Here is a 15,027-nt window from a genome sequence, read left to right as displayed (position 1 = left end):
TTATTTGACTTTGCTCATGATTTAACTATTCCTTATATTAGATAGACCTAGACATGATCTAGATAGATCGGTTATGATCTAGACATATAAGTTCTGATTTGGATATGATCTGTACATATCGGTTCTGATCTGGACATGATTTGTACAAATCTGTTATGTTCTATCTGGACATGATCAGTTCTGATCTGGACATGATCTGTACATACAAGTTCTGAACTGGACATGATCTGTACAGTTCAGTTCTGATCTGGACATGATCTGTACAAATCAGTTCTGATCTGGACAGATCAGTTCTCCTCTGGACATGATTTTTATAGATCATTTCCGATCTGGACATGATCTGTACAGATTAGTTATGATCTAGTTATGATCTGTACAGACCAGTTCTGATCTGGTCATGATTAGTACAAATCAATTTTGATATGGACATGATCTTTGCAGATAAATTATGATCTCAACATAATCTGTTCGGGGTCGATATCTAGACCAGTTATAATCTGGACATATCGATTTTGATTTGGACATGATCTGTACAAATCGGTTTTGATTTGAACAACATGGTTATGTAAGGATCGGTTCTGATGTAGACAAGATCTTTGCAGATTTGAATATGGTCTGGACATGATCTGTACAGATCAGTTATGATCTGGATATTATCTGATCCTATCAGTTCTGGTCTAGATATATAATGGTTCTAATCTATAAAAATCAGTTTTGATATGGACATGACCTGATCATATCGTTTCTGATATGGACTTAATGGTTTTAATTTGGACATGATGAATTTGAATGTTTTGTTAATGTTTTTTTATGCCTTAAGTAATACTCCCTCCGTATTTATTTAAGGGGTAGACTTGGCCGGACACGTGTATTAAGAAGAACAATTGAATGAAATAAAGTAATAAAACAAGTGAGGTTGGGTAGATATTTTAGTAGGTACAATAAGTGAGGATCATGTCATTTTAGGGGGTTGGAGGTGGGGTCTAGTTCTGAAATTATTTATTTAATAGGGTGGTGGAACATAGGATATACTTCCTCTGATTTTTAATACTCGCAACGTTTAGACTTTTAACACTATTCACATATTCAACTTCGACTATTGTTGGTGATTTATGTGTAAGATAAAATATAGTTTTGTGCGATCTTGTTAGATTCGCCTCAATGTGTATTTTCAAAATATTAACTTTTTATAATTTTTAATTAAAGAGATTTAAAGATATTAATAATCAAAATTGTGCATTGACATACGTGAAAATGACAAACGTTGCGAGTAAAAACGAACGGAGGAAGTATTAGATATATTATTTAATTAGATGGTGGTGTTGATAAGTTACTAAAAATGGCAAGTGTATCTCTTAAATAAATACGGCCGGAAAAGGCAAGCGTATCCCTTAAATAAATACGGAGGGAGTAGATTTTAATTGCACCGACAACAACATTCTTTTGTTTTAAAGCAATAATAGTAATAAAATGTTAAATATAATAATAATGATATAAATGTATAATAATAATAATCCTCATAATAATCGGGTATGATCTGATCTGATATGATATGAACTTATTTTTTCTGATCTGATCTGGACTTATTTTTTCTGATCTGATATGATCTGATCTGATTAAATCTGAAATAAGTAATAAGGTCCTGAAATAAGGTGAACTAAACAGGGCGTACTTCCTTCATTCTTATTTACATTACAAAAGTCACACAACTGGGTTTTGGATATTTTTACACAAACTCCTTTGACTTTCTTTTGTAATTTATACTTAAGAAAAAAATATAGTCGTGTGTAATTCGTCTCAATAATTTATTTATTTTTAAATATCAACATTCTATAAAAAATTTCTTATCCATAATTAAATATATTAATGTTTGAAAAAACGTGATTAAATAATTGTGTCATGTAAATAAGAACAGAAGAAGTATTTTATGAACCGGTGTAAAATTGCAAATTATAAACAACCCGGACAACGCAATAATAAACCCAATCCCTCCCCGTGGATAAACAGAGGATAGATAACCCCTCGCACTTCCAACTTCTAACACTCAGTTCTCACAATTCAAAAACTTTGAGGAAATTGAACTGCTAAAATTCTAACAATGTCAACCATTTCAGCATTCCAACCATTCACTTCTCCATTCTACAAAACCAACTACCTCAAATCTTCTCCCCAACACCATTCTTTTGCACTTCACTTCCACAAAAATGCAATTTCCACCCATAATTTGCAGCATTTAAGACTGACCCACAATTCCAAATTCGGAAGGGTAAGATCAGCTGAGGATGAAGCTCAAATCCCAGAAACGGAAACGGCTGCGGCTATTGTCCAAGAGGAGGCTCCTGAACAAACTGTAGCCATCCCAGTTTCCCCTTCTGATAAGCTGATTATGATTTTTCAGGTGCATTGAATTTTTATTTCTCGAGGTTTGAAATGTTTTCATTGTTAGATTTGATGTGAAAATCTGAAATTTATCTGTGTTAAACTGAGAGACATCATTTGAGTTTTACTGTTGTTGTGCTAATGGGTTGTTGTATTTTTTTTTGCTAATTTGAGGTGAATTTGGTGTTGTTGATAGAAATCTGCAGATATATTATTGAATAGTGTTCTTGATGATATGTTTTTGCACATTGTTATGCAATTGAAACTTGGTATAATTTTGTGTGTAATTATGCAGAATGGAGATGTTGTGGGGGAGTAGTATAGTAGTCAGTAAAAGGGTGGTTCCTAGCTTAGGGGAGGAAGGGGAGAACATCCCTCAAACCCGGGACGAAGCCAGGGGGACTAAGGGCAGGTACTGATTGAGCTGTAACTCTTTGGTGAAGGGTGGTAGAAAATGGTATTGCAGCAGCTGTACCGAAGTTACTGACAGCTTTAGCTTACTTGGTGGAAAATGGTTTTGTGGCTAATAGTGCTAGGAAAGACTACAAGTAAAAGTAAATGTGGTTTTTTATATGGAGAACTATATGTGACCATTGTATGCTATATTGCTGGTTGTTAGAAATTTTGAGAATCATGTGTAGTCAAAGATACAGGTTTAGTCATGGACCAAGTTTCTCTAAGTTGTTTCATCAGAATTGAAAAGGTTTATACTTGTAATGTCTGTGTAAATGTATCAGACACTCGTCAAAGGCGTATAGGTTGGCAGAATATTTGGGATCTTAATCATTCTATCAATCTCAATATATTTCATTTTAGTCTCGAAATTTATGGGGTTAAGTAGAGATAACCCGTTTGGAATTCACTCATTCGCTGATGTAACTAAATGCTAAATCCGGCTTATTTTTGGTGGTTTTAGGAGCTAATTGTAGGTGGGATTGGTTGCTCTCATGTAATGCAATAAGAGTTTAAGGAGAGATGATTTGACCACAAACATACATTGGTGTGGTTTAGTCACTATTCCTTGGCCTCGTTGATTGGTGGAAAATGGCTTACACTCTTTCTATTTTTTGTAGAAGTAGAATAAGCAGCTTCTGTCTGTTGTATCATATTGGTTTTGCAGTAGTACTTGGCTGTTTTTTGTTCTCTCTTTTTTTATAAGATCTGATGTTGAAGATTTACAATATACTCAAACCACCTGAATCAAGTCTGCATCAACATGTGGCAAGGTTTAGATGGGTTTTTTTGATCTGAAACTGTGCTTTCTAGCAGTGTGTGGTTCAATTGTTAGAAAATTTCAAGTGATGGTGCCTTTCAGTTTTGTGGAAGACCTTTGTTATTCTCTACATGCCTCAGGATTTAAGTGATGGTTCAACTGTTAATGCATGTACACTAGGTGGTTCCATTTGTTTGTGTGTCTTGCTAATTTGAACCCCTGTAATTTATTGTTTCCTTGTCTTACTTATGCTATTGTTGTAGGCAGAAGGAACGTTGACTGATTCAGCTATTCCCAACGTGACCCAGGCATTAGAGGTATCTCGTAATATCCTTCTTCAAAATACTTTGTGGTTTGGGCTCTTTGGTTATTATTTCTTCCTAAAGAAAACTTGATCAAACCTTCTGATGCTTATTCAATTTCTAAAGAGTCTAGGTAGTTGCTTGTCACAATTAGGTGAGAGAAATGACATTTGTTAAGAAATATTAAAGCCGAGAATCACTAGGTAACTACTGAAAAATGGAGAGACTCTTGTAGTCTTGCATGTGCATCTGTTGAAGAACACAGTGGAGCAAATTACTCTGTCAATACGTGCATCTGTCTTTTGGTTTATAGCGGGGGGAGATAAGGCTGCATGCGTCTGGACCCCTGTAATTGAAGAACAATGCTGGGGTGGTAATTGTTGTATGGATTATTTTATTTTTGAAATGAAACAGGCATCATTTGAAATTTTGGAACTTTAAGATAATGAGTGTCAACAAGTTCCTAAGCCATACTTTAAGCTAATGAGTGTTGCATGGATAAATTTCTTTGTCACTGTATCATTCACATCTGGAAAGGAGGTACTATGTCAAACAACTTTTATTGTCTAGAAGTTGCGGAGAACAGATTGCAGTTAGCATGTTAATATTAGGGTTATAAAGGAAACTAGAGGGTTCAGCAAAAGATAGTTCTGACATAGATATGAAAAATGTACGATGGATAGGCCTTAGCTTTTATATAAAATATTTGGAAGTTCTATGTTATCTGGGCGTGATTAAAGATCCCTTACTATCTTCTTTCTGAGTGATTTGCCTGCTTCCTGCATGATACTTCTCATCATAGTATGTTGCAGGATTTTGTAATGCATCATGGGGGGGAAGGGGAAGTTTAGGTAATGCAACGACTTTGTTAGAGGGAAAGGATGTAAGATGGATAAGGAGAAATTGGATGAATTTTTTTTACTTTTGTTTACCTTTTTAGTGAGTATTCAGTCACCTTTTAAGCTGGGATTGTATTCTCTATACGGTGATTTAATCGCATGGAATGCAATCGACTATCGTTAATCTCCAACTTCTCTCTTTCCGTTCTCATTTATGTACTTGGAACTTCAATTCTATTACACCTCACAATCATTTTTATTTGTTACTATCAATGTTTATCGTTTATCACTGCGGCAAAGAGGGAGGGCAGAGAGGATAGATGGAATACTTTATGTTTTGCACTTCTTAGGTCTTGTTGTTTTTCAAATTGAGTTTACATAAATCTCAAAACGCAATTTAACTATAACTATCTTACCTTTGGCTGATTAGCAACAGGCATTTTTAAAAACTGGGTGGATGTGGCGATCCAGGGTAATGGATTGTCATAATAGAAAATACCACGATTAAAATAGATTGGTTCTTTGTGCTCCATTGTTGGTGCAATGGGCTATGAATTAGCTAGCAACATCATTTTGAACCGTGTTAAATGTCAAACTTAATCCTTGTTTCATGTGCAATAGATGGAATCTTAAACAATATTAATCTGTTCCTTAAATCAGAAACATATTGTCCTTTTTCTTTCCAGGGAACAGAAGGTGTTTCTAATCTGAGGGTTCAAATTTCTGAGGGCATTGCAAGTGTTGAGGTGAGAAAGAACAATTTGATCCTCAAGAATTATATGTTATCTGCTGTACTAGCTTCTGTAGTTCTGCATCTGTTTTGAGTTTATCCCACTGCAAAAAATCATTATTTTCGCAGCTAACATTTTACCTATTTACTATGCTTTCGGTAATTCAAACAAAAAAGAGAAAATTCCTTACTTCATTCAGTTCATTGTTGCACTCACTCACATGACTGGTCATTTTAAAATTCAAACAATTATATCCTTGTGTTCTGTCCTACTGTCGCGAGAGTTTATGTTGTCAACTTGTTCGCATGATATTGCTTGAAAGCTTTTCCCTAATTTGTCATTGAGATTATTTTTACCAATATATTGGTAGTTATAATCAATATTAAGTTTGTTGCTTGTTCTTAGCCTGATTCTCGGCCACAAAAGAAAATAAAAAAGGGAAACTTTGAATTCTAACGATCATGCTATTGGTTATGATATTTTGTAGCTTATGAAGCAGACAACAATTCAAGCAACTGGAGTGGCCTCAAGTCTGCTGGAATCTATACAAGGAGCCGGGTTCAAGTTGCAGACACTGAATTTGAGTTTTGAAGATGAAGAGTTGCTAGCTGGGGTATAAGAATTTGTTTATCATACTAGAGAAGTATCTCAAATGTTTTTCTCTGTTAATTTTGGGCTTTAGAAACTGTTGTATGCTCAATCATTGTGGTTTAAGGTTAATCATTGTTTTATAAAGTTTTGATAAATTAAGTGAATATGAAGATATGTGCTCCTGCTATACATGGCTTAAGTCGAGCTCGATTGACAATCAAGGCATCGCATTACTTTTAGGCGACCTCGTCCCAATCGCTCCTTAATGTTGGCTCAATTTCATTTTATTTTATTTTTTGGTAAAATTTTAAAATATTTGACCATGAATTTTATCAACCTATAAGAAATAATAATTTAGTCATATGATCAGATTTGTTAGATTTGGTACGATGTATATTTTTAGAGGTTTTACACGTGTAGAATTGATGATTCACACTTTAAATCGCATCATACAAACTATGTAAAGTCAAATGGAGCAAATAAAAAGGGACAGAGGGAGTAATAGTATCATCCAAGTAAAATTAAATTGAATATTACTATCAATTAAGATATATTTTGACAAGGTAACGGTATAAATAGTGAATAATGGTAAATATGAATGTCGACAAATGTTAAAAATTAACGTTTGGTTGATTGAGTTAGTAGCGGTGAAAAACTTATTGTACAGTATACCTCCTCCAATTTTATTTCTTGGGAGCACCACGAATCTCATAATAGTACAAGAGTTAAATTCCATGAAAAAGAAGCATGGGAATTGGAAAAGAAGATGAGTTTTATCAAATGCATAGACCAACACAGTTTCTGAGGAGAATAGATAGGCATCGGGGAAACACATTTCGTCCAAAGCAAGTGGGGGTAAAGCCTCCAATGAGTCACATTATGTCCCAATAAATCTAGGCCATGTTTGGCAAATAACAGTTGGCTGGCATTTTACGGTTTATATTAGCTGATATGACTAACTATTTTTATCAAGCAAACGACTAGTTTTTTATGTAAAAGTGTTTGTTAAGTATTCCAATTATTATCGATTTTAGTGTATTTTGTAAACGGGCCAATTAGCTACTACGGAATACGAAGAATATTTTTCTGAAACAAACTACACACTTTTTTTTTTTTTACTATACGTACCCTTTTAACAACATCCTCTCATCCATTCATGATAACAAATTTTTAGATTTTATGAAAGTTAAAGACAAAATAATTCAACCAATACTCCGAATCCGACACAACTTTACAGAGAATTAAGTACGAGCTGTAAAACAAAATCTATTACTTTATACTAAAACAGACATCAGGAATGACACGTGTCATTTTCTGGTGTAAATTTTTCCCGCTTAAAACAATTTTCCTAAAAAGAATACTTCGTATATGTTTTATTTTATTTTTATTCGATATCCTTTTTTATAAACTATTTATGTATGGAATAAAAAAATATTAGTTTATAAATTATGACAATAATAGATACCACGTAATAATATTTTTGCTAAATATTTTAGTCAAATCGATATATTAATATGGGAAACATATTCACTGGATATATATGTTGGTCACATTAGCATATTAGTATATTACCCATATACTATTTAAAAAATGTGGGCCGGGGGATATTACTTGTAAAATGTACCGCTGGAGTACTAACCCGTCTGACAAAAACTACAGCTTGCAAATTACTGTCATCACAAAAATCTTCCGACCTCTTGTATTTATACCTTATATGTTGTCACTTGGATTCATCCATCAGTCCACAGTCCACAGTCCACAGTCCACACTCTTGAGTCTTGACTCTTCCATTACTAATCGAGTAATCTCCCAACTCCTTTGGAGTTGTTGCTTCTTCTCTTTTGTTTCTAGTATTACCACTTTCTCTTTCAATAAGATCGATATGTCTTCAAATCGTGCTGCTTACTTCCTCCTCTTCTCCCTCCTTTTCGTTGCTACTACCACTGTATGTCCATTTCTCACTCTATCTCCCTTTCTTTACTTTTCTACTTCCTTTTTTTCATTTCTCCTCTTTCTAGTTATTATTATTATTATTATTATTATTATTATTATTATTATTATTATTAGCAAATCTGCATCTTAAAACAAGATTATTAACTAAATAGGCTACTTATATATTTAGATGTCGGTGAAAGAATCTAACTCCTAGATTATTGTCTTTAATTATTATCACAAAAAATAAACTAGATCTACAAATTATTGCCCTCATTTTTATTTGTTTTTCCTTTCTTGCAATATATGTCATTATGTCTATTGTGTAGTTAGTTTAGAACGGGAAAACAGAAGTATAGAAGTTGCCCTTATTAGCATAAGTGTAAAATGGGAAACCTAAGTTTCATCAAGTAGAGATCTAAGTAGGACTACTCAAACTTCGTCACCGACTCACCGTAACTAGCCATGGCTCATTGCACCGGTCAATGTGCAACATTTCCTAAAATACCAAACTTCGTCACAATAACTAAACTATGGCTCATATGACCGGTCGATGTTCAACATTGAACATTCCCTGAAATACGGATATATATAGACATATAGTGCATCATCTAACAAATAACTTTGGTGTTATTACTCGTTTTGCTTATTTGTGATTTGTTACGCGTGTACTTAGACCTACATTTGTCATTTACCCGTGTACTTAAACTTCTACTTCTAGTTTAAATTACACTGTCAATATCACTATCGCTGTCATATTATAAGTTGCTAATTACGAGACACGTGTTACATGATTTATACTTTGAATTCGTACGGGAATTAATTAGATCATGTATAATATATTCTGTTAATCTTTTTTAACATTCCAATATTTTATAATTATGTCGTACCAAAACAGAATATCTTGTGTACTTACATAAGCTGAATTCCAACTCTTTTAAGTAAACTAAGATGTATAATTATGGAGTATACTCAAAGCAAAAACGTTTAATGATGTCTGCTGTCTGTTGACTGTTGTCTAAACATGAAATGGTATCTAGATTTGTCAATTATAAAAAATAAATGTTTTTTAAGTGTTTAGTTGCTGACATTAAATTTTCAACGTACAGTTTTGTATATAGAGCCAAAGGGCATACTGTAGTCGAGATTTAATACGAGCTCTTCAAGATATTAGATCTAACCGCGGTGTAACAAGTATACAATTGATTTTTTTCTGAAAAAGAAAAATAAAATGATCATAAGTTTTACAGTAGATTCCTTGTATTATCCAGTAATGATAAATATGGTACGATTTGATAGTAACAACAAGGCAAAAAAGTCCAATGGCATGCCCAAAAAGACACCACTTTTTGCAGTACATTTGAAAATTCTAAACTCTACTAAGTACGTTTATAAAAAAGGATTAGTAAATGATTATTATGCTAATTAATCAATGATTTCTGCCTAATTTCTGAATGTTTGTTCCCCTTGTTTTGTAGGATGCATATGTTGCACAACTACCAGGTTCAACACCACCAGCTCCTCAGACCTACAAGCCACCGACACCTGCTTCACCAAAGCCACCCGTGATTGCTCCATACCCGCCGAAGGCACCCGTGGTTTCTCCACCAAAGACACCAGTGGTTACCCCAAACCCACCTAAGGCACCCGTCGTTACCCCAAACCCACCTAAGGCACCGGTTGTTGCACCATACCCGCCTAAGGCACCAATCGTTGTACCAAAACCGCCTAAGGCACCTGTCGTTGCACCATACCCGCCTAAGGCACCAGTGGTTGCTCCATACCCGCCAAAGGCACCCGTGGTTGCTCCATACCCGCCAAAGGCACCCGTGGTTTCTCCACCAAAGACACCAGTGGTTGCTCCATATCCGCCAAAGGCACCCGTCGTTACCCCAAACCCGCCTAAGGCACCGGTGGTTGCACCATACCCGCCAAAGGCACCGGTGGCTCCTTACTTTGGCAATCTACCCCCAGTTAAAAAAGCTGGTACACTTTTCTATCTTTCCACCTCTTTACTTAATTATGTCACATGAATTATTTTCACATGCTCTGTATTTGTCTTTTGTCGAGTCATGATAACCCCGTCTTAGACAAAGCTAAATCATTTCATTTTTCCCGACCCCTCTCTAGAAATGAAAAATATCCCCTTCAAAAAAAAGAAAACCGAAAACGTCCCTATATAAATATCAAGAATATGATAAGAAAAATCCACCGTAAGAAGATTGGATTTAGTTTTGCCCATATCTTAAATTAAATGATGAATTCAATTGACTTTTCTCTGCATTCAATTTAGCCTGACTTAAATTTACTATCACAAGTATCAATATTTATAGTAGCTTTCAATGCAATACTCTACTCGTATGCGTATCTTTAACATATGCGAATGCGACATATTAATAAGCTAAGACGTACTTCGTACTACACAACCATCATGAAATGCATAGAATTGTGTAGATCTTACTTTGGTGAATTTGGTGTGGGTCTTGATTAAATTAAATGTCTCTCTCAGCCCTCATTTATAAAACAAGCCCTAGTTTGAAACAAGTTAGGGGACAATTATACTCGTCGTATTAATAACCCCATTAAATATTCGTATTTTGTAACGTCTGATAAAATCTCAAATTAACGTCGTATGTGATAGAACTTTTAGATATGCATGTTTAAGTTCATCGTTAATTATCGTGTACGTCTAACTCTTTCTTGTTATCGCGAATGTGGGTACAGAATGCGTGCCATTGTGCGAGAAACGGTGCTCGTTGCACTCGAGAAAGAGGCTATGTGTGAGGGCATGCTCAACTTGTTGCGAAAGATGCAAATGCGTACCATCGGGTACTTATGGGAACAAAGAAGAATGTGGAAGGTGTTACACAGATATGACTACTCATGGAGGCAAGCTTAAGTGCCCTTAAATGAAAATTAAGCCACTTACTTAATGTTGTTACTTCATATCATCATATCATTCACCTCTTAATTAATAGTTGTGTCATATCATAATTATTATTGTTATATGTAGCACTCCTATATAGTAGTACTTGTAGTAATCTAGTCTAGACTAGTAGAATTAAATTAAATAATTTGGTGTTTGTATTGTTATTTTCATGACATTGTGGGTTGGTTGGTTGTTGGTTGTTACTTCTTAGTATTATTATAGTATGGACGACGTATGGTCCATCTTACTATAAAAGTTGTGCTAGCAAATTATTCGTGTATGTCGGTTGTGCATGTCATGGCTTTAGATTCTCATTGCGATCAATATATACTACTTCTTTCGTTTCTTTTTGTTTGCACTAAATTTTTTTCTTGAGTTGCCCCTTTGAGATTATTACATATCTTTAATGGGAGAAATTTATGTTTGTTTTCTCTGTATTTCTTCTTTTATGGGACTACTACATCAACCCGACCACATGCACATTTTATACCAAATTCATTGTATATTGTTTTTTTTCCTCATATATCCAGGGATGTTCCAAAGTCGGTCCATAATAAAAAAAATTGCCGAAGCGATTTTAAAGAAACAATTTTTAAGGAACGGAAGGAGTCATATGTGAGTTTTGTTTGTTAACGAAAGGGTGGACAAGAGATAAAATAATTTTTTTTTTGCAAACAAGAGATAAGATAAAATAATTGGACAGGCTTTAGATGGAGCGACGTTTACTTTGTCAAAGATTGGGTCTTGAATAGTCGATAAACCAACAACTCCACGTTGTGAATCTGGTAAAATAATCCCCACATTTGCAATGATAGTGCCATTAATATGATTAAGTGGGGTGGTCAAGGGTGTAGGACACACTCTTTTAGGTTAAAAGGGTGGGAAACAATGTACAACAACAAGAGGACCAGACAACTTTAGCATTTTGATCGAGGGTACACCTGGTTAATGGGGAGAATGGGATGGGTCATTATCGTACAACCTCAACTTAATATTCGTTGATTTTTACCTTATTCTTATTATTTATTAGATCTATCAAAAAAAATTAGACCAGATTAAATGTACACATCTTTAAATTCAACAAACAATTTTGAACTTCAATTGATTATGATTGATGTGTATCAGTGTATCAATATATTGTCTCGTAACAGTAGTAGTTGACTAGTTGGTGTAGTTGGTGTAGTTTTACGTAGGATGAGAATTTTCAACCATTTCTCTCTTTTTCTTTAGAGTCTTCTTCAGTCTTTCCTATGTAATTTTTTGCCATTGAAAAAAGGGTTATGTTGTACTCTGTAGAACTATTAATCATGTGTAAACAATGATCCAAGAGAACAAAACCGCATTGGATGAGTTCTTGCCACACCAGATCTTCTTCCTATGCAATTCGAAGAATAGGTCTTATACGATTGGCTGAAATCGGGTTCTGGGTAGATTTCATTTGCTTCCGTGAATGTAACACAATATACGTTGCAGTGAACTATAATGTGGCTGGCTGAAAAAGGTGGTCCGGAAGTTTCCTCTCTCCTAGCAGTGGCGGATCCAAAATTTGAGAAATGGGGTGCGAATAAAAAAAATTATAGTTTACTAACGAAAAAAAAAAAAAACAGGGTCCAATTCCTCTATAAAAGGATCCAAAAAAATAGTCTACTTTCGATATTAAAAAAGGGGTCAAAATTACATTCGTTGTAATATTTTAGTCCAAATAGTTAAAATATAAACCCACCGTTCACTTCATTTATATTATCAACGATTTACTAGTCTTTCAATATTTTTGATAAACAATAGATCGAACAATTAGAAAAATAAAGAGAGTAGTGAACTGTGTATATAAAAACCATTAATGAAATTGAAATCATATTAAATTTCAATAGAATTGAAAATATTATTCACTATGTACGGAGTATATGACATTTAGCATTGTGTATTTGTGTTTACAAATTTAATTTTTAAAAAATTATATAACCCATGCAAGTGCAACTAATCTTAGCTAGGTACAAAAGTGAAATTCACAAAAAATGATATGTCTATGTAATTGAAATTAAACAAGTGAAAAAGAAAATCACAAATGATATAGCTAAAATCATTAAAGAGATGAAAAAAGGGAAGACTAAAATCAATAAATAGTTAAACGGTGGGAAAACTATTAAGTGTTAAACAATGAGAAAGTAAAACATTAAGGAGCTAAATAAATGGGAAAAAAAGTGGTGAAAAATAAAAGTTACTAGGATTTGAACCCTACATCTCTTCGGCTCCAATTAGATTAGGCCAAACATTCAGCCAACTGACACAAACTCATTTATGTGATACATAATAGGTAATTTTAACTATATACAAAAACCCTGTTACTATTATATATTTTTCCGCGGGTCTAGTGAATGGGGGGCAACGGTACCCCCTAAATCCGCCACTGTCTCCTAGCAAGCAAGACGAGTGTTGTGACATGCGCTTAAGGAGAAAGTCGTTTTTTTTTTTTTGATAATTTGCTGGTTTATTTTATTCATGCTTTATCTTTAGGAGTTACAAAGCGTACAGCATGGCTGTGGTATCGCCAGTCACACAGCAAATTCAAGCAAATAAACCAAGCTACAAATTACGCCATGAATCAATTAGACCCATGCAAGGAACTCATCTCTCCTGGTTAGCCCTTGTTTGGCTAGTGAGTCTGCGACGAAGTTCGACCTTCTGCCTTTATATGTCACTTCAGCCCGCCCTTTCAATGTCAGGTTTCGTATGAAATTGAGTACGAAATTAAGGTTCCAAGGCCCTCCATTGCTCTCATTGCACCACTTAACCGCGTTTGCGGAGTCCGATTCCACACAGAATTTCAGGTTTTTTGTGCGGGTGCTGCTCAAATGTATCTTCATAGCTCGATGAATTGCAAAGACCTCGGCCCAATTAATTTCCATTGTAGGAATTGGGGTTGAGAATAAACACAAGAAGCTGCCTGTTTGATCCCGAAGAACCCCTCCGATGGCAGATTTTGGATGCAAGGGGTCTAGTGACGCATCTACGTTCCACTTCACTAGGCCCATTGGAGGCGGGGACCATTCAATAATGTTGTGAGCAGTAGGTGGCGGCAGACGGTGGGCCTGCGACCACTTGAGGCAGTGAGGATTGCGAAGAACATCCTCCGAGCTGTGTGGGAAGGGGTCACCCCACCCTTTGATCCACCTGTTAGGTTATGATACATATGACATTACATAGATCATGCGGAAACAACCATTAACCCAGGACAACATATTATTTACACATAATCATATAGCATAATTTAGATGCATACTCTTTGTTGCGTGCCCTCCCTAGCTGCGCCCGAACCGAACAAGAACAAGTCTTTAGGACTCCAAGTGTCGTCCCTCCGTAGATAGTCCACAGCACGTCCGGATCCGCCTTAAGATTGACCAACTAGAATCGCCCTTAAGGTACTAGAAAATTTCGGCACTTTTGAGCAAGATGTGTGTTTTAATTTTCTCTCAAAAACTCACTTTTGAATACTTTGAAACTTGTGTATAAATTATGACCCCTAGGCCTTTATTTATAGAGTTATGGAAAAGGAATCGTAATCCTAGTAGGATACGAATTAATCGAAATTAGAATCCTACATGAATTCTATTTAATTAATTTATCCAATTAGGAATAGAAACTTTAATCATACACTGACTCTTGTAGATTCAGGAATCACGCATGAGCACAAACTCACACACACACGGCAGCCACAAGGGCTGCCCATGCGCGTGCGAGCAGCAGCCCGCGCAGCACGGCCCACGCAGCCGTGGCCCTTGGCGCGCGCTGGGCCTGCCTTGCGGTAGGCCTGGGCGCTGCCTTGGCTGGGCTTGTGGCGCGCATGCTTGCTGGGCGATGGCCCCGGCTTTGTGCTGGGCCTTCGTCCGGCAAGCCTCGTCCGATGCTAATTCGTACGATACGCTTCCGATTAAATTTCCATTTCCGGAATCTATTTCCGATACGAACAATATTTAATATTTCCGATTCCGGAATTAATTTCCGTTTCGAACAAATATTTAATATTTCCGTTTCCGGAATTATTTTCCGATTCCGGCAATATTTCCGATTCTGACAATATTTCCGTTTCCGGTAATATTTCGTTTCCGGAGTA

General features: G+C 35.5%; 2 protein-coding genes across 2 annotated transcripts; both read left to right on the top strand.

Annotated features, from left to right (window-relative positions):
- Positions 1–1,984: 1,984 nt before the first annotated feature.
- LOC110796678 (uncharacterized) lies at positions 1,985–6,294 on the top strand. The gene is made up of 4 exons (XM_022001752.2): positions 1,985–2,398; positions 3,856–3,909; positions 5,420–5,479; positions 5,952–6,294. The coding sequence occupies exons 1-4, from the start codon at positions 2,099–2,101 to the stop codon at positions 6,081–6,083; spliced, it is 546 nt and encodes a 181-aa protein (XP_021857444.1). The 5' UTR covers positions 1,985–2,098; the 3' UTR covers positions 6,084–6,294.
- Positions 6,295–7,782: 1,488 nt separating this feature from the next.
- LOC110796677 (gibberellin-regulated protein 14) lies at positions 7,783–11,262 on the top strand. The gene is made up of 3 exons (XM_056837404.1): positions 7,783–8,000; positions 9,466–9,973; positions 10,712–11,262. The coding sequence occupies exons 1-3, from the start codon at positions 7,938–7,940 to the stop codon at positions 10,894–10,896; spliced, it is 756 nt and encodes a 251-aa protein (XP_056693382.1). The 5' UTR covers positions 7,783–7,937; the 3' UTR covers positions 10,897–11,262.
- The last annotated feature ends 3,765 nt before the right edge of the window (positions 11,263–15,027 follow it).

This window comes from Spinacia oleracea, chromosome 1 (genome assembly GCF_020520425.1).
Source record: "Spinacia oleracea cultivar Varoflay chromosome 1, BTI_SOV_V1, whole genome shotgun sequence".
NCBI lineage: Eukaryota > Viridiplantae > Streptophyta > Magnoliopsida > Caryophyllales > Amaranthaceae > Spinacia > Spinacia oleracea.
The sequence above is the reverse complement of the archived record's forward strand: the minus strand, read 5'-3'. Positions and strand labels throughout refer to the sequence as shown.

Excerpts from the sequence above, each read along its gene's own strand:
- LOC110796677 (XM_056837404.1), top strand. The coding sequence starts at position 7,938 with ATGTCTTCAAATCGTGCTGCTTACTTCCTCCTCTTCTCCCTCCTTTTC. Across the intron at positions 8,001-9,465 it reads TTTTCGTTGCTACTACCACT|GATGCATATGTTGCACAACT; the intron begins GTATGTCCATTT and ends CTTGTTTTGTAG. Across the intron at positions 9,974-10,711 it reads ACCCCCAGTTAAAAAAGCTG|AATGCGTGCCATTGTGCGAG; the intron begins GTACACTTTTCT and ends ATGTGGGTACAG.
- LOC110796678 (XM_022001752.2), top strand. The coding sequence starts at position 2,099 with ATGTCAACCATTTCAGCATTCCAACCATTCACTTCTCCATTCTACAAA. Across the intron at positions 2,399-3,855 it reads AGCTGATTATGATTTTTCAG|GCAGAAGGAACGTTGACTGA; the intron begins GTGCATTGAATT and ends CTATTGTTGTAG. Across the intron at positions 5,480-5,951 it reads AGGGCATTGCAAGTGTTGAG|CTTATGAAGCAGACAACAAT; the intron begins GTGAGAAAGAAC and ends GATATTTTGTAG.